General features: G+C 41.0%; 1 protein-coding gene across 42 annotated transcripts in view; it reads left to right on the top strand.

The window, feature by feature from the left end:
• Positions 1-19,039, top strand: part of SORBS1 (sorbin and SH3 domain containing 1) — an 81,507-nt gene that overhangs the window by 26,327 nt on the left and 36,141 nt on the right. For 18 of the 42 annotated variants that reach the window (XM_052798327.1, XM_052798306.1, XM_052798307.1 and 15 more), the window contains 6 exons: positions 3,475-3,504; positions 7,271-7,446; positions 8,236-8,299; positions 13,871-13,918; positions 14,033-14,162; positions 16,176-16,290. In XM_052798327.1, coding sequence (XP_052654287.1) covers positions 3,475-3,504; positions 7,271-7,446; positions 8,236-8,299; positions 13,871-13,918; positions 14,033-14,162; positions 16,176-16,290 — 563 coding nt within the window. Of the gene's footprint in view, positions 1-3,474; positions 3,505-7,270; positions 7,447-8,235; positions 8,300-9,361; positions 9,437-9,771; positions 9,835-13,870; positions 13,919-14,032; positions 14,163-16,175; positions 16,291-19,039 lie in introns of all 42 variants that reach the window. The other 24 variants (XM_052798295.1, XM_052798300.1, XM_052798296.1 and 21 more) reach the window with 2 other exon arrangements.

A 19,039-nucleotide genomic window follows, 5' to 3' on the forward strand; every position in this document is an offset into this window, starting at 1 on the left:
AGTCTGAAGTATCTCGTTCTAATGCATGTTTTTCAGTCTTTAGTCAAACTTGTAATTTGCAAGAATTGTACTGAACTGGTTTGACAAGGCATGTTAGTCACGAATCTGTATTGACTGACGTTGCATGTGTCATACTATTTATTAGTAAAATCCCATATAAGTCATTATGGTGTTTTTTTTTTCTGGCATTATTGCCAACTTGACAGATGTCCCAGCCATCACACTGATGCTTTTCGAAGGTTGTCACAACATTTGCTTTATTCCTTGTCCTGTGGAGTTTCCTTTGTATTCCAAGACATACTGGGGATGAATGTTAATGGTCCAATGAGCTGCTTTCTCCATAACTGCTCTCTTTAGAGCAGAAAACTGCTCTAAAGCTCTTCAGTACAATTTATATGAACATGCTAATTTTTAAGCATCTGACCTCAGTTGTTGCCATTCAGCGTTGTCCTTAGTTACTGTTGAAGTGGAAAGTATTTCGACATCAGACTTCCCCCCCCCCCCAAATGCAGAATGGAAATTGTAATCAGATGTGTCATCTTTTCTGCCCTCTTATTAACAGTTCCCCTGTGCCTATTTCATAAAAGAACAAGATCATTGCTAGGTTTCTGTTTATTCTTCAGGTACCTCAAAACCTATTTTTGAGTCTCTGAGACTTTCTGTTAATTCTTTAGCTTCCGTTGTCATTTTCTTTCACTTCCCAGCATATGTTACCTACTCATAGGTATAAATTTTCTTAGTTTCCTATCTTTTTATGTGTTGAGGGTTTCTTAGAGTTCCTTATGCTTCCATTCCTATCTAGGCTTTATCCCAGCATAGCATTAAGATTTCTTTTTGCTAACTTAGTGTTTTTAAATGGTTCTCAGATCGTTTCCGTCCTGGCTGACGTGATTCATATTTGTTTCATCTTTATGGACCTTATCTGTTCATAACTGGTTTGGTCTCGTGGCCTATAACAAACTGTTACTAGGCTATGATCCACCTTCCCCTGAATGGTTAATTACGTTTTGTGCTGAAATCAATTCCTTCATGTCAAGATGAGGTTTAATATAAATTCCTCTTGAGTGCTATGAAATACCCTCTGAATTAGAAATTTCAAATTTTAATGCTGGCAGTCTGAGATCTTTAGTAGCTTAGTTAGTCTTCCAGATTGGTAATGTGGCTTTCTCCTTCCTCAGTGGATTATTGATTGCTTTTTAAGGAGCTGGTTACCTTATTCTCTGGAGTGACTGTTGTAGCAGACATCACCTACTGTCCTATTTTATGCTTTATCTGCTAGTTCATTGACTGTAATCATGTAAGATGCTTTGATTTGGAGCTGTCAGAGACTTAGAAACAGGTAATGGATTTGAAGCGCAGAAACTACACTATATCCTTTTTTTGTCTGCTTGATCTTACTCAGTAAGTCGTGATGAGAGATCTCAATTTTTTCTACTAGATTTCAGTAATACCAACTGAATAAGATTTATGCTTATAAAAAAGTAATTTCAGATCCTCTTGTTCATTCCTACCACCAAGGTAAGAATTTCTTCCCATCATATCTGCTGGTGTCTTGATTAATTTTCTTTTTGACACCTTTATTTTGCACTAAGCATGTACTCAACTACTTGTTTCCTCTTCCCCTTTTGTTACTGGTTTCAGGTCTTAGTCTCCTCCAGTGCTCCCTCATCTGGGAACTCTGAAGGCATCTGTAATCACTCCTTCACTGTTGCCAGCAGTTCTGTTCCTCTGCTCGACCCTTTCTCTGAGAAGCCTACAAGTTTTTGGCCTTTGCTTACAGTCCCAGAACACGAGATCAAGGGTGAAAGCCTCAGTTAGCTGGTGTGTGCCTGGGGCTGCAAGCTGGCTCTGGTCAGGCAGGAGAGTGAAATAGCGGATACCTCCTGCTCCTTCCACTTCTGTCCATCAGCTGCTCTCTTTTCTACTCAGACACGAAAGTGAAAAGGAAACCTCCTCTTCATGTAAAAAGTACATTTTTTTTTTTCACGAAAAGTCTATTCATCTGTGATATTCTCTCCCCTGTCAAAGAAGGGATAGGAAAGAGCTCTCAAGCATCGACTCTTTAAACCACATGTTTTTGTCAGGAGGCCTTAGTGACTGAACACAATTCTCCTCAGTGAAGGCGATGGCTGAAGCTGAGACCATCCTCACTCACATCTTTTCTCCTTTCTCATAATACAGCAGCCTACTCCTGATGGCCCACTTAGAAGAATGCTGCAGCAGGTGGTTCACCATCTACTTTTCAGGTTCAGATTGCTAACCCTTCCTTTTAGCCATTGCACATAGGGGCTTGTTTCATATGTTGGCAGCTATCACGTGAGCATAATGCACACGAGCAGCTTGCCATCAGTGAAGTGCTGGGGTTAAAGAATAAAGTTAATAGGTATTGGTGAGGGAGCTGCACTTAATGAGGAGAAATATCAGTCTCCCTGGCAGAGATGATCCACTTAGTATAAGTATCTAGTGCAGATGGGTTCTGCTAGCAAACAGTATGCACCTGGAGGATTGTTACCTACTGCAGACTTGCTTGGTAAGTGTCCCACAACATCCCAAAGCGCAGTTATTGCCTGGGCAGGCATTGCATGGCATGGTTTATTATGAATATATAACAGGTGTGATTAATGTATTAAAGTTTTGAAATCTTTGCATTAACAATATGAGCTTTCAAGAATGTTTGTATTTTGTATGTCAGTAAAATAGTTTATTCTTTTCAAATGGCTTTCATGCTTTAAATGAAAGGATTAATTGCTAGGGCATAGAAAGAGCAGAGAACAGAGAGCTAAGAATTCATGGTTTATTCCCAGCCATGACGTGGGCAAGTCATTTGGGCATCCCTTTAGAAAGCAGCTATGAGCATCAGCTCGAGGGTGCTCAAACGCACTGGAAAATACCACAAATGTCCCAGTCTGGGTGCTCAGTAATGAAAGGCCCTAAACCAAGGGGACCATTCTGAGAATGAAAGCCTTAACCAAGCTGTGTCTATGCACAAATCACTGAATCTGTGGCTGGCTAGTATGTGATGAGACTCAGCAAGCACCAACGACTTGATCCTTTCCTATATCCCTTTGAAATGCTACAGCATTATTGTCTCAAAATGTACTTCATGCTAATGGTAACAGTTAGTTGTCAAGTTGTTTGACTCTGTGAGTCTTTACTGTTTTTCAAATTGTCTCCTGTCCAACTTTTTTCATTCTCTGATGTTAAGAAAAAAAAAAAATTAACAAAATGCTCTTTGCAAATGTATCGGTCACTGCATCATGAGATTTATATTATTCCACAAGGCTGCTGTGTGGAGAAGGGACTGTGGGCCGTCACTTTGGCAGGGTATTTGAAAACAGATTCTCTCCAGCAGCTGCTGCCGTTCTGTCTACAGTGTATTTCTTGCCTGTCAGAAATGCAGCACCAGAGCACTTGCTGTTTATGTCTCACCCATTTGTTCTGTATTTCTTGTTTTGTTTTTTTCCTTTACCACAGAACAGCAAAAAAGGCTTAGTAGCCTGGCAGGTATGATGTGAAAGGTCTGCTACCCCCCCAGCTACTGCCTCTGGAGCAAAGCTGCTGCTTTGTTAGCTTGAGGAGTACCTTTAGCAAACACACTTCCCAGGACTGGCAAAGGAATTAGTATAAATATTTGTCCTGGCTTAGTCCAGGTCACTAAATGTTTGATTTCAGTCTTTTCTCCAAATGCTACCTGTGTGGCCACATATTAATATACCGAAACCCTAAATTACTCATCTGTTCCTCCTAAGTCGTAAGATTTACATATATTTGATTGTTCTAACTCACTTTGGGGCTGCCTTTTGAGCCTTTAGGTTTACTCCCTTTGGGCATATTCTCAAGTTTCTCTACACAGCCATTAGAGTTAGTCTTGCTTGGGGCGAGGGGAGAGGAAAGAGAAGGAGAAATCAGTATTCACATGACTCTAAGAGCAGAAGTATTTGTGCCAGATGTCAAGAAATAGATGATAAAATTGTAGCATGCAAGTATGCTCATGTGCTGCCACCCTTCTGTCCCTGGGCAGCTCTCTGCTCTTGCAAAGGGTGTGAGAGTCTCTCCTTGAAAGAAGAGCAAGTTGTTTTCCTGGTCATCTTTCGCTCCCCAAATAGAAGTAGCTCAGTCTGCAGTGGGTGTTCTAGGAACAGTGCACTATGCACCGCTTACCCATATTATTATTCTTTGGTTATGGCCATGGTGGGGTAAATGGAAAGGTGGGAGAAGAGAGTCACAGAGAGTGCCTAAGCACTTTAAATAGCATAGAAACACAGGGAAGCCAATACTGTGTGCTCTTGCTCTGCTGCGTGGGCCTGGGGCTAGCAGAGTGTGTCCAATGAGGACAGCATCTGCCAGTGAGGCTGCTGCTGACCTGGTCGGACTTCATCCACCAGGTTCCTTCTGCTGTGATACCAGCCTGTCCCTCCTCTCTGCTGCCACCCTGCTGAGGTGACAGGCTGCATAACAGCAGGTCCTTCCCTTAGCGTAGGTGTTGTCTCATTGGACACCACTCAGCTGTGAGTTTAATGCTTGCCTGCAAGTCTGGACAGAGGTTTCCTGTTGGGTTTTTTCCCTTTTGCAAGGTGTTTCCCTGCATTATCAGGAACTCCTTTGTTTTCTGAACTAGAGATAGCCACAGAGCAGTTTCTGACAGCCTGAGTGATCCTAGGTCTGGGAGAATGAAGTGTGTTGTGGCACAGCTGGGTCTGTACCTGCTCTCAGTGTACCAAAATGACCATACAAAGCTGCTAGCTGCCACCTCTCCCCCGCTTTTTATGTCCTATTGGTCATAACAGTAAAGCTGTCTTGCTGTGCAACCCCATATGTTGCTTCTGCTCTTGCAAAAGGATGGCTCAGGTGCCATGGAGTGTGCTGACTGGTGCAGTCTGGTTATTTGGGTGATTAGGCACCAGATTTGGCCCTCTGATTTTTAAATACCTCAAAGCCTGGTATATACCTCCATAAACTCTTTTGAAATCATTGGAGCTGCATGGCAAATAAGTCAGTGTGAAGTTTAGCCATTATTCTCCAAGTTGTAGGGTATTGTTGGAAATCTGTGGTGAAAGATGTGGGCTTGAGTTCCTCCCTCTGCAAAGACACCTGTGCAGCAGGTGTCTGTGTTTGCAGCATCAGCTGAGCAGCCAAACTGGAGCAGCAGCTAAGCTGGTCCTCTTGGTTGAGTCTGTGACATAGGAAGGACTTATCTGGCAGGGTGCAGAGGGAGGGCTTGCCCTAATACAACTCATGCTGTCAGACAGGCCTTTCCTGTCTCCAGGGTTGTTAGTCCAGCACCTTCAACCAGTTCTAAGTGCACTCCAAGAAATATTTTTGAAGACTCCTTCAAAATATGTTTAACTGGCTGGTAGATTTCCCCCCTGGCTATGCCATGCTAGATAGCTCCCAAACCTTCATGTTATAGTATTAACATGTGAATTCATGGTTGGGAGATGGCTGGCACAGGCCAGATGGTGGGTTTTATTTTTGCTAAATTATCAAAATAAAAATTTTGCTTAGATCATGGCTGTGGCACTGGGAAATCAGATTGTGATACATTTACCCTGTTGTTTATGTCTATATTGGGTATTTTTAATATTATCGTCATTGTTTCAGATGGGGTCTACCTGGCAAACAGCCAACCACTTTTGTAGTGCAGGGAGCTAGGGAATCAAAGAGAAATAATATATATTTACCAGTCCTGTTAGAGAAGGACTTTGTAACCTTCTCTGGCATTGAATTCTCTAGCCTGCAGAAAATAATGACTTTTCTAGACCAGAAGCTCAGGACTTGTAACATCAGCAGTGACAATGATAAGTAATGGAGGAAAGTGGTGACCTTTCCTAAAATTTGCATCCTGTCCACATTCCCATCTACATCCAAAACCCCACTTCCTTTTGGACTTCAAGGTCATGGAAGAATGGTCTAGTTTCAGTTGCTCTTTCTGTGCTCTGTTCCTAGAGGTATAGTAAGGCGTTTAGTAATAGAAATGGACCAAGTACTTCCTACAAAATGGAGAGCCCTGTACACCAGGGACATGGAAGGACCAAAAGATAGTGCACACACATTCACAGGGAGGGGAAATAGGATGAAAATGCTAAACAAGGATTTAATAGATGCTTTGCCCCATCTTGCACATTTATAAACATTATTTCATTTTTTCTTAAAGAGGAGGAAGACTTAAAGTTTGATGGTAATTTCAAACCAACCACTCAAACACAAATCCTTCACGTACTGAGTTTAGCAGGGCAGAATTGTGTTTGCTCAAGGTACCAACAGACCAATGCTTTGTTATGCACGAGCCTTTCCTCTGCTAATTGCCCCTTTCAGATTTCTGCACATTTAATGGCTTTGGGCAGTATGGTGATGTGCATGTGAATAAACATCTCTCTATCTCTCTCTTTTCAATGCATGCAGTGATGTAAAAGGGATAGGACTTGGCAAAGTCTTGATGAGGCAGACTGTAAAATCACAGATATTTCTACTCCAGAAAATCCACATAGAAAAAGTCCTCGGCAGAGCCTAAGGGTTGCTGTGCTGCAGCTTTCCAGAGCACAGTAGAGCTTCAGAGCAACCTGAGCAACCTTGGTTCCTTGGCCAGTGGTGGTGGTCATTCCTGCTGCTACGTGTGGGTGTCAGTTGGGCAGTGTCAAGGAATTCCAGGTGGAAGTGAGGCATTCTGGAGCAATTAGTTGTTTCCCCCCAGTCTTTATGCAGACTCATGTGCAAGAGGAATCATATGTATGGTTAAACAACAGTGGAATTTGTTGCTTACAAACTCTGGTTAGGGCACAGAGGTGAATTGGAAGCATCATATACTGACTGTAAGGAATGGGTTTGTCTGACAGGTGAGTGCAAGCTGTTAAAAAGTAGTGCCCCACTACCACGTAGGATACTCCATTAGATTGAAATCACTAGCAGAAAAAGATGTCTAGGAGACTGTATCACTGATGCTTTTTGATGAAGAATGAGATTGCAGAGTCACTAATTAGTCAAAAAGACACAAAACCCCATCCCCCAAACAGTCCTCGAAACCAAAATTTTCCGTTGTCTTATGTGACAACTGAAACTGTCATGAGATGTGTGAAGGTAGCTACCTGAGAGGTGCTAGCCTGCTTCAAATATTTTCCTTGTAGATTTCCTTCAGTCCAGATGCTAACCACAGCTAGCAGTGACACAGTCTGTCTCATCAACTACTTGCTAGGATTTTTGCCTTAAGAGAGTGGAATACGGTGATGTGGTGAAATGCTGGGATGAGATAAGAATACCCCATTGTCATTTCCAGATTCAGTGCCAGACAGACTAGTTTCTGATAAAGTTGATTCAGCACCCATACGGGACAAGCCGGTTCAGGAGACAGTGCCAAGTGAGAAGAGGGCAATGGAGGAGAAGAGAAGCATTGTCAAGAGCCCTCAGCACATGGCTGATACCTCCGTCGATGATATTGGCATTCCGCTGAGGGTAAGACAACACTGAGCATGTGGTCAGTGCACAAAACCTGGGCCAGATTCTGCCTACCTTAGGGCTCAGGGAATTCACTAAAGCTCCAGAAACTGCAGAGATTTAAGGGAAGATAGAATTTTAGTTCCAATGTGTTTTATTATGAACACTTCCATTTGCTATCAATGACCTGTTTCAGCCGCCTCGGGGGAAAAAAATTAAAATTCATGTATCTTTTCATCATATTTGAAAATACTGTTTTCTGCTCTTCTGTTTCATTCACAGCTAGCAGCTAAGTGAGAGTTTTGTCTCACTTTAGCCATCTTAAAGGCAGATATCTCTTTTAGACAGCATGTTTGATTTCATTTGGTGTTCAGGGGAAATTATCATGAAACGAATTATTAACCTATTCTTACAACTAGCGTCTGGAGTGACTTGAACATTAAGTGTTTCTAACTGTCTATTGAATACTTAGGAAATTGGTATGTATGACTAAAAATAGGTAAGGTTTCTACTTTTAGATGTCAAATCACATTAACGTGCAAAACCTTTCACACAATCTACAGTTCTACACATATTACAACCTACCCCTGCAAAGCTTGTACGTTATTAGTAACTTGAGTGAAGCCTGTAGCTTTCTTACATAGGAGATTATATATCTGAGTGAAATCACTCATATCTCAAAGTATTAATTCCATATAGCAGAGTGTAAACCCTTTTCGGTATTGCTGGAAGATTCATGAGAACTTTGGAAGGCTGGTAGAATTTATGGCTGTGATTATTATATGTGTGTATTTATTTTTCCAACAGAATACAGACAGATCAAAGGACTGGTACAAGACGATGTTCAAACAGATCCACAAGCTAAATAGAGGTACTGTAACACAGATGGTTTTTATTTACTTTAAACAACCACCTTGATAACATTTTGTTTCATTAATATGAAGAGTTGTACTGCTTGTTATATAGGAGTGGTTTATGTTAACTAGTGTTTGCTGTGCACCGTAGAACTCAAAGTATTTGAAATGTCTGAAGTTAAAGGTAAGAACAGTGAAGTCCAAAGAAAAGTCTGTTTGAGATCAGAAAGCCGTTAATAATTCCATACTTAGAGAATAGATCCCTGAACTCCAGTTTTAGCAGCTAACCCCACCCCATACACACTTTCAAAGGATAGTAGGTTATCACTAAAACTGCTCTGTGTGCAAGAGAAAACTTTACGCTGTAAAGCTTTAGTACCTGTGTAACAAAGCTTGATTTGAAGCTCACTGAAACCAATGGAAAGGTCCAGAATCTAAACTCTGCTTTTTTCAAAACCTCAAATTTTCTCTTTTCAAAACCTAAAATTCTGGTGAGCACTTGCAAACTTTGTAGTGATGCACTCTTAGGGGATCCCCTACTCTGGGGCACGTCTGTGCCTGGCTGCTGATACATTCACGTTCTTTCTTCTGTGTGAGAAATGGCTGCAATAACATTTGCAAACTGAACACTCTGAACAGCCTGATGTGCAGGCAGGTGTGATTCAGAACTGTGCTTACATAATAAAACATAGAGCATGCAAAACTGGAGCTGTATTTGCTGCTGCAGGTGCTGTCATGATGAGCTTTATGCATAGATAGATGCTGTGTTGTATTGGATGGAATGAGTTGAACTGTTTCCTAATCCCAGTGCTCCTAACAGAGGTTCTTCAGCCTGGCCAGAGCCCATGCTTCAGAAGGAAGAGAATTAGTTCAGTCCCCTCGGTTTCCAGGATCTTTTGTAGGGCCCAGACATGCGAGGCAGCAATGAGCAGAGACGCCTCTAGGTTGTGTCGTGCTAGATCATCAGCATGAGAGGGACTGTTCTGCAGTCAACTTGTATGGATTCTTGTCTCGCCCTTCTTCCCCTTTAAATCTGTCCTCTCTGTTCTTTTTTTTGCAAATCATGTTCCTCTCCTTAGACACTCCTGAAGAAAACCCTTATTGCCCTACCTACATATTTCCTGAACTTCCTGAAATCCAGCAAAAAACTGAAGGTACCAGAAGTTTAGTCAGAGTATCTGTTGTCTTGTGCTTTGAGTTAACTGTACTATAGCACCCTAATAGTAACTAGATTCAGGTTCTAGATTTTCATTACCCATGTGTTACACTGGCTGGAAATTCAGTTATGCCCAGTATACCTTCTTGTGTGATGCATAAAATAACTAAATCTTTGCTAATCCATTAATCTTTTTTTAAAGTATGATGCCATTTACTCTAGTATTATTAAAGTAGGCAATAAAATCATATGGTGATAGGAAATTGGGGGATGAAGCAGAACCTCCACTTCACTGTGGATAGTCTCAAAATCCACTGCTTTTCTCTGCTGCAGAAGACAATCCTTATTCTCCTACATACCAGTTTCCTGCGTCTACTCCTAGTCCTATCTCTGAAGGTAATAATAAAGGACTATATGTATTTTTCTGCACAAATGCTACCTTATCCATTTATTTTCTTCCTGGAGTTTTTTCTAGTTGCTGAGCATTATGCTGCCTCATAATGATTTGCTGCACTCTAAGTATTGCCTTGACTGTATGATGCCTTTTTGGCTTTGCAGTGCTCCTCTGGCTTTGTAACTAGTATTTGACTAATGCTACGGACTTGGGGTTTGCTTGGTTTTATGCGCTTATCAGTTGTATTTAGCCATGTGCACGCAGTGATTATTTAACATGCCTAGAATGCTGACTTACATGTAAAGATGTGGTTTAACTGAGATTTCTCCTACCCCCCTTTCAGATCAATACATTCCTTTAATTATTTACTTCTGGTTTTGAATATTAACACAGTATTAGGGCCAGACCCAAAATGCCACTGAAGTCTATTGGTAAAAAGGCTGCTTGTTTCAGTGGGTTTTGGATCAGTCCCTCAATGTAGTCTTTTAAAATAAATATAACCTGGTAACATAGGTTCAGGGCTGGCCTTAGGTGCACATGGCATATCTAGGCAAGGACAGAGTTTGACAGTCTCATCAGCACATCTTGCAACTTGAAATAACACTGTCTTTACCTTATCCTCTCCATGTGCTCAGCAGATTCCTTTAAACTTCATGTACAAACCAGAATCCTTTGCAGTCATGTTTCAGGGATGGTGAAAGAGCATCTATTGCAGTGATAATCACGTAACTGTGTGCATATGCATGAAAACACTTATGTACGAGAAACACCGGAATCTGCTGCACATGCTGGACATACAGACACTTCCTGACTGGGAAGCTGTTGTTGGTGATAAGCCTTGTTGACTTGGTGCTTTGGTGTCACTTCAGATCCTGCAATTTAGGAACTTGCCTACTTAGCCTGTGCCTCAAGCCAACCCTAGTGAGACTATTAATTAACCATTTCATTCAATGTTTATATTAAACGTCTGGTAGGTACTGTGTAAGAAGAAAGCATACAATATGGGTTGTAGCTGAGATGCTCAAAGACGACTAGAAGATGTAAGGTGCATTTCACTGTTAAAATGAATGTGGACTAGTGTCATACAGGTATCTAAGATACTTGCTCATTTCTTGGTGAAACCTGTAGGTGAAGAGTCCTGTCTTGCAAATCATAATGCAGTGTAAATTATTTTCTATTGGCAGAATGGTATGTGGGTATGGATGAGGGAGAAACAGTGTCTCGGTAACTAATTGATAAAGGAGTTTTACAGAGATTCAATTTTCTTGTTCGTAATTAAGTTTGAAAATCCATTTTGCTCTTGTCTGAACTAACATAGTTTGCAAGACCAATGATTATAATGTAGTAAGAGTCTGGTTTCCCATAAATGTCCCCTATGTGCTTAGAAATGTGCATATGAAAGTAATTTGCTGGTTTAGGTAGTTGAAATTTTATTGGACCAAACAACTTGCTTTTTATTCTCAGTATATTGGGAAATGTTTCTCTAATATTTGCTTGGATTCTTTCCTTGATATTGGATGATGTAGATGGGTTGGAGTGCATGTTTCATGTTTAGAAAACATTTTGAAGTTACATACTCAATGGCAAAGTGTTTGTACAGAGATGGTTTGAAGCCTCGATTTCATACAATCAATGTCAGAGTTTTTTGCTTTGGATTGATGCATAGGATCTCCTAGAAACATGAAGATTTGGGCTCCCCTCTAAAATACCTTTAGAGTCTCTAGAAACATAGAGAATATGGGCAACCCATGAAAAAAAACCCTGCAGATTCTCTAGGAACTACAGGGGAACAGCATCTTCTTGCTAAAGGAATCAGATTTTGAAATTACAAACTGGTAATACCCTGCTCCACTAAGGAGGGTCCCACAGATAGAATGCAGCTCTGAGAGCCAGGAGATCTTGTTTTAATGCTCATCTCTAATTTACTCTTTAATTGTTATCAAGTCATTCCAGATTTCTGTGTTTCAGTATTCCTTGCTGTAAAAACGGAAGAAAGGTAGACACCCTTCTTCATAAGATACTCGGAGACAAAACATACTTGTTCTCCTTATTATTGTAGATACTAGAATATTAGCCATTGGAAGAGAACACCTATCTGAAGTGAATTTTTTATTGTATAGTTTTCCTGTCTGAATGATGAGCTATAATGAATATTGCTATTTCTCTTCAAGTAAGTAAATTTTTTCATTGATCACCAGCACTAAATAAGGCTGAGAGGTGAATGGCTGTGAAGATAGTTTTAGACATTTGTTTTGACGTCTGTATTTGTAGGGACCAACAGTTTTGTGATTTACCAAGTATTTTGCTGTCTGAATAAACCCAACTTTTATATAGGAATACCAGTCAATTTTGTCACCAATTCAGTGTAATAACATCAAATAAATAAATATTTGGTTTCTGTCGTTTAGGTTTACAATATGGGAATTTGCCTGAAAATTTATGGGAATCAGCCTGAAAATTGACCTTTGCTATTTTTTAATCTGAAGGCTAGGATAAGCACACCAGAGTCAATAACCATCTGTTTGGAACTTAAACCTTCTAATTCATTCACCAAGAGAACTCAGCAGAGAGGCTAAAAGTTAAGAGTTCTTTGGGTCTTCCTTAAAGGATTGATTAAGGCTTGAGTGCAATTTCAGGTCAGCTGTGTTAGCCAGATTGTTTTTTCCAGCAGATGAGATTGGCTGTAGCAGCTGATTGATGTCCTCCTTGAGAGGAGATCTGGAAATTGTTTCAATCTGTTGATCGGCATCACTAAATTCATGTAACACTTTTTTTGTATGTTCTTTTCTTATCTAGCTTATTCTAGCTTCATCTATTTTGGTTTTGTGTCTTTTTGTCTCTGTCACTTTTAGTGATTTCTTTGCAGAGGTATTAGTAATACCTTTGCTCACAGTTCTCTTTGCAGTCACTTCATTGTACTTTCCTGCATTTTGGCTTGAAAGTCCTGTAGATGTTTCATAGATACATCCCTGCAAGTTTGAACCCTCAGCAGCAGAGAAAGGTGATGGGCCTGTGAGTCCAGTTTCCAGGTCTGATCCCAACTCCCCCTACTACTACCTGCAATTCATTGAGGATTCTTTCCAAAGCCTGTTGAAGATGGTGGAAAGATACTGCTAGGTTTTTGATCAAGTCAGTCTCTCTGGCCGTCACCTGTAGAGTGGGGGGTGGTAATGCTGCCATCCTCGCACCTTCTTTTTGGGCACATCTGCCTTGCGCACTACAATACTGTGTTATCTTTGAATAAGGCAGTATATGGTTTCACAGCCCAAGGCAGCATCTGTGTCCTGGGAACAACATTGCTGTGCTGATGCAGTGTAACACTTTCAGTGTCAGAGAGAGAAGGTTCAGCTTGGGGGCCAGACCACATCACTCAGTTACACTGATGCCATTGCTAGCTCTTTTAGAGCTGCTTGAATATCTCTATTGCATTCTATAGACATGTCTTTCCTATTTAAAGAGTAAGCTCATGAGAACAAGGACAGTCTCTTGGTGTAAGGATACATATGTGTCTTGTGCCAGGAATGTTATCTGTGCTTAAAAGATGATCTGAGTCAGTGAACATACTTCAGTTTGGTGTGCAAGTTAATACAAGGATGTCCCAGCAGTTATCATATGTGATTGGGAGCAGGACTCCTCAGCTCTATTACTGTATCTAGCACCTAATGAGTTATTTTAGGCATATACTACAGCTTTTAGATCCTCTATTTATCTTTCAGCTTTTGATAAAATGGATCTAATAACCCTTACTGTAGAGGAGTTTTGTGACAAAAAGTGATTGTTTTCTGAAGTGCTTTGAGAGCCTGGAGAAAGGTATTAGTGTAAGTAGTACATTAATATTTATATCTAATCTGGGAATTATATTTAAATGCAATTTAAACCTCATTAGGATTTTCTTCTCCAGGATCCTCTCCCTGTGGTAAGTATTGGGCATATCACTCAAATTATGGCCAATATAATAGTAGAAGAAATGAAAAGAGTCTCTGGTGCTTCTTCTTTGGGGCTTTTTCAGCTCACTTGCAAAATGCTTTTGTCTTTCAGATGAAGATTCTGATTCATACTCTCCTCGTTATTCCTATTCTGAGGACAGTGAGTAATTCACATTTCTTGTGTAATCTGTCAAACAGAAAGGGCATGTAAAGCATGTATTTATTTGCCTCCTATCCAGTTCACTAGTATTCCTGTATTTGACTTATCCTACAGGCAGAACCCAGCTTTCAGTTCCCCGCTCCAAGAGTGAGATGGACAATATTGATTCAGAGAAGGTTGTTAAGAGGTCTGCCACTTTGCCACTGCCAAACCGTACTTCATCGCTGAAATCAAGCCCAGAAAGGTGACCTGAACTAAGACATATTTGGATCAGTACTGGAAGAATCTCTGAAAGCTGTGAATGGGAAGGGAACAAAGGTGGAAGCTTTAGGTCCACAACTCCAGTTAAACTTTTTGGGGGAAGTGGACATGTAGTTTTGACTCTGACTCTTCTACTAGGCAGCAGTGAACTCCTTTACTGTCACAGCCCAGTCCCCCATTTTGTCTGTCTTTTTTTTACCAGTCATCACACAGTCTGTTGCATAGTTTCCTGCCTGAGTGAGGAGTGTTTCCCTGGGTGTCATGCCTATACAGTGCCCGCCACAGAGGCACAGTGGAAACTCTTGGCTCAGTGTGACACTCCCAAAGGCACCTCAGAATACAAGCAAGTAGCAATAATTGTGGAGAAGCAAAACCTGGATTTGTGTTGAGCCTTGGTAAAAGTTGTTTTACATTTTCCATTTCTGAGCAGTTCCACCCATATTAATTTTATTTGAAAGTAGGCTTTAGTTAGCAGTGTCACTTCTGATTGTTCAAGATTACTTCTCCTCTGTTTTTTTGCTTTGTTTATTACCATGTATTTTAAACCTCTTTGTAACAGTAATGAATGCGTTTCCCAAATGAAGGGAAAGCAGAATGAGCAATGAATATTTTATGTCCTGCTGAATTCTCCCAGCTCTTGAACTGCTCCTCCCTCCCTCACCAAATTCCACATGCTCTTAATGTTTTTCGCTTGCTGCCTCAAATGAGCAATGCCATAATTTGAGATTTCTAATTCAGTGAGCATCTCAGGCCACCAGATCAGGAGACAAAGTTTGCTGATAGAACATCTCTTCCTTATGCAGGAATTGAAGGCATAGTACATCGGCCCTCTGAGAAGACTCTTGCAAGTGAAAGGGTTACAATAATTAATGCTTCCTGTTATCTAGTGACAGTGTTTCACCAGGGAGAAGTTTCTCTGGGGCTGGAATCTTAAGCAATCAAGTTTATTCTAGACAGCAGAGATCAACCTTGTTGAAATTTGTACGCTGTTTGTAGGCCAGTCGTTTTGGCTGTCATCTTGCCTTACTTTAAAAAAAAATAAAAATAAATTTAAATTGGTTGCCTCTGTCTCTCCTGAGCCAGTGGAGAGAGTTTGGGCAACTCAGTGGGTTGTTCCTATCCTAAACCAGGTCAGTAGGGTAAGTGCAGTGCAAGGAAACCTGGAGCAGCAGTTCTGGTCGGATGCCTCATGTTTGTTTGGTGAATGCTAGGTGAGATGAATCCACATACAACATTGCCCATCAAAGGGAACATATCAAGAGCAAGATCAGAATTAGTTTACCAGTTTAAATGGCCTGATTTCTGGGCTTTTTCAGGGGCATTGGTTATTCTGCATGAGGTGTTTGAATATGTTACTTTTTGGAGGAGCTGGGCATTGTAGGATATGCACTCAGAATGCTTTGTGACTACTGTTATCTGAACTGTCCCAGTGTGGACACTGCACAAAATTATCGTGGTTTGGATAGTCAATGGACTGTTCTTAGCCATCTTTAGATACACCAGTCTGAGATAGTTTGTTCATGTGTCTAGAAAAGACCCCATCTTGGATCCCAGAGTGCCCCCAGAATCCGGAGTAGTAGTAGTCAGGTAATTGGTGATGTGGCTAAAATGAAGGAGTTTAGCAAAAGAGATTTAGTCTGAGTTCTGCTCAAAGCTTGGACATGTTTGTATTTGTGAGCTTAGTTGAAGCCCATCACTAAGCTATTTCCAATCAGGAAAGACATGGAAGTCTGGAAGTTTATTTAAAGTACTTCGAAGAAACCTCCTCTACTCCGATGGTTTCAGCAGCTGAGCTGTATCAACCTCTGCCTGCTATAGATAAACAAATATATGCCTGGAGTCCTATCTGAACTGTTCCTCTTGCAGGCTCCTTTCCTAGATTAAAAAAAGTACCCTGATTAAACCACGATTAACAGGGAAAGGTGCCTGTCAAAAGGAAGTGCTTGTCTCCATGGAAACCACAATGTTTTGGGTTAATTGATCTTTCTTTACTCAGGACTGACTGGGAGCCTCCAGACAAGAAGGTGGACACCAGAAAATACCGAGCAGAGCCCAGGAGCATTTATGACTATCAGCCAGGAAAGTCCTCAGTTCTGAACAATGAAAAAATGGTAATGTTTGTTTTATCCTAGTTTGGCTTTATCCTGTGATTGTAAAATACTCCCCAAGTGCTTGTCAGTTCCATTTGGATAGGATTTCTTATGCTTACATTGCAGTGCTTGTGTGATGTATTTCCTGTATATTTTGTTTTGAAAACTGTTTTGCATAACTTCCTAACACTTTTGTTCTCTGTAAAGTAAGATCCAGGGGGACTGAGAGGCTTCTTTCCTTTTGGACATGTTGTTTTCTGTGTTACGTATGGATCACTAACCCTAGTTTTTAATCCATGTTTGACACTGTGACCTGTTCAGCAGCTGTTTTACCAGCTGTACTTTTTCTAGGGCATAGCATTAGCTGATGCAGGAGGGTTGAAGGCATTATGCAACAAAGCAGGCTGGTTCAGTTTCTATGTTCCTCTGATGCTTTAAACACAGAATGACTAAGTTTTAGACTGCCTGTAATGTGCGTCAGGGGATGCCTCTGAGGTACATTAGGACATGGCCATCTATCCTGGGCTGCTTTCTTCCTCAGCTGGATCTCACCACTTCTGCAGCAGGGGTGGCAGAATGGAATGTGAGCTGGCTCCCCAGCTACACCAGTGTGTAACCTGGATTATTAAGTGAGCTGTTACTAAGTTCAGTTTGAATTAGTAAATAGTGCTGTGAATCGTGACAGCTAGGGGATATACAAAAGTCTCATTCTGCAGGCTTGGCTGAGAACACTTGGCAATGGGCAGGGCAGAGAGGTGGTGCTAACCCTGTCAGCCAGTCCTGCATAAATCACCACAGCTCACTTAAGGTGTCCTTCAGTGTGTGACACTGTAAGTGCTAGAAAATACTGAATGAGGTTACTAGTGAATAGCCAGTTTGGTACATAAAGATATAATTGTTCTATATAGGGATTAATTTGAAGGATTCAACTAGAAGTGCTAATTGCATGTGAGATTCCAAATGTAAACTGGACTTTGTGCCTTAACAGCTCAGGCATTGATCCCTGTGTGGAGTAGGTAAAGGAATGCTCCTGAAAAACCTGCCAAGGATTTTACACAAGAGTGAACAGCAATTTAAATCAATAGAAATGTAAGAATCAAGTCTGATCTGGGACCTAATATTTCTCCTTAGTATTTTGGTGGGTTTTCTCTTTTTCCTTCCAAGTGCAATCAAGGTCCATCACTTTTTGAAGATCCTGCAACCAACTTCTTTTCACACCTGTGTCCCTTCATTGACTTCAACAAAGTCGCTCCTGATAGGAGTGTGATCCTAGTGCCTATTGAAATGGTCGGTGGATGACTCTCTCTTGATCCTACTGGGCTCAGCCCATTAGAGGACTGCCAGTGAGAAGTGGTTTGAACACTGTATGACAACTCCATTCCTGCAGTCCATCCTGGAGCAAGATTTCTGCTCACATAAGTGGCAATTTTGTCTCACTGTAAACAGCCAAGATTAAACCTTGCGGCAAAAGGCCTCCTTCATCTGTGTACCTAAGCCTTTGCAAAAGGTCTGTCATCACCAGTGGCAATGTTTACATGTTCAGACTTCATCAGGTACTTAATTGAGCTCTTGAATCAGAGACTAAAAGACACAAGCAGGACTATCATCAGCATAATTGAGAGAAATTGTGCAGAGCTCATCAAAGACAAGAAGAATGTGATAGCCGTGTTACTTCCAATGTTTGAGCTTTAATTTCAAGCCATAGATCACAGAAGAAAGAAGGTTTTGAAATAGTGACTTCATGGTCTCCATCAGTCTCATTAAATACAACAGTAATGCAGCGGTTAGCAACTAGATCTTTCAAGGAGGTTACAGGAGATTTGTGGATATCTCCTGGTAATCACACCCAGAGCTGTGACTATCAGAATCCCAATCCAAAACCATTTCAGAGCAATGAAGAGCCTCCTGTTGATGTCAGTGGGCACTTTTTTGATGTTAAGGCAGTTATATAACAAGATGAGTACTTATAGTTGGAGTAAACTAAAAAAATGGAGGCACTGCTTCTATTGTGCCTTTAAGAAATAGCCAAATCTTCCTCCAGGCCATCAGAGATCAAACATGATGTAACCACTTATCTTTCAGATTGAAGCATTGCCCCTTTTTCAGCATCAATCCTGTGCACTTGTCCTAGAGCTTTTTTTGTGATGCCTGAGGACTCTGGCAGAGTCTGGGACATCTAGCAAAGCCCAGCGCTGTTGGGAACTCCCCTCTGTCTCAGTAACCGCATCGCAGGACAATTTGCATCAGGACACTTTGGGTTGGCCCTCTGTGCATGTGTGTGGCTCATCACTTGTTGTGATGGAGCACTTGGGATCACACTGGCATATCAGACATAATATATTTATATTTCTAATGCACTGAGATCCATTATGTCTAAGACTAGGTACACTGAAATGCAAGAGTTAGCTAGTTAGGGGAGTGGCACCTCATAACCCTCAGCAATGGACTTTATTCTCTTATCTCACCAGTAGTGTTTTTAAACAGCTACAACTACTACAACGTTTTTTGTTGCATTAAAACAGATTGTATGAACAAAAGGGAATTTCCTTTTCAACTGTACTGTTTTCTGTCCTGTCTGATTTTTCCTTCATTGTAGTTTTGTCTGATTCTCTAGCATTTATTTGTGAAGAAACAAGTAATATTGTCTCTCTGTCCATCCCTTCAGAGACCTCTCAGGGATGCGCTCTCTCTGACTTGTGTCTCCTTTGATTTAGAAAACCACCTTTCACTCTGTTTGCAGTGTATAGAACAGGGTTTCTCACATATTCAT

The sequence above is a fragment of the Harpia harpyja genome, chromosome 10 (assembly GCF_026419915.1).
Source record: "Harpia harpyja isolate bHarHar1 chromosome 10, bHarHar1 primary haplotype, whole genome shotgun sequence".
Lineage (NCBI taxonomy): Eukaryota > Metazoa > Chordata > Aves > Accipitriformes > Accipitridae > Harpia > Harpia harpyja.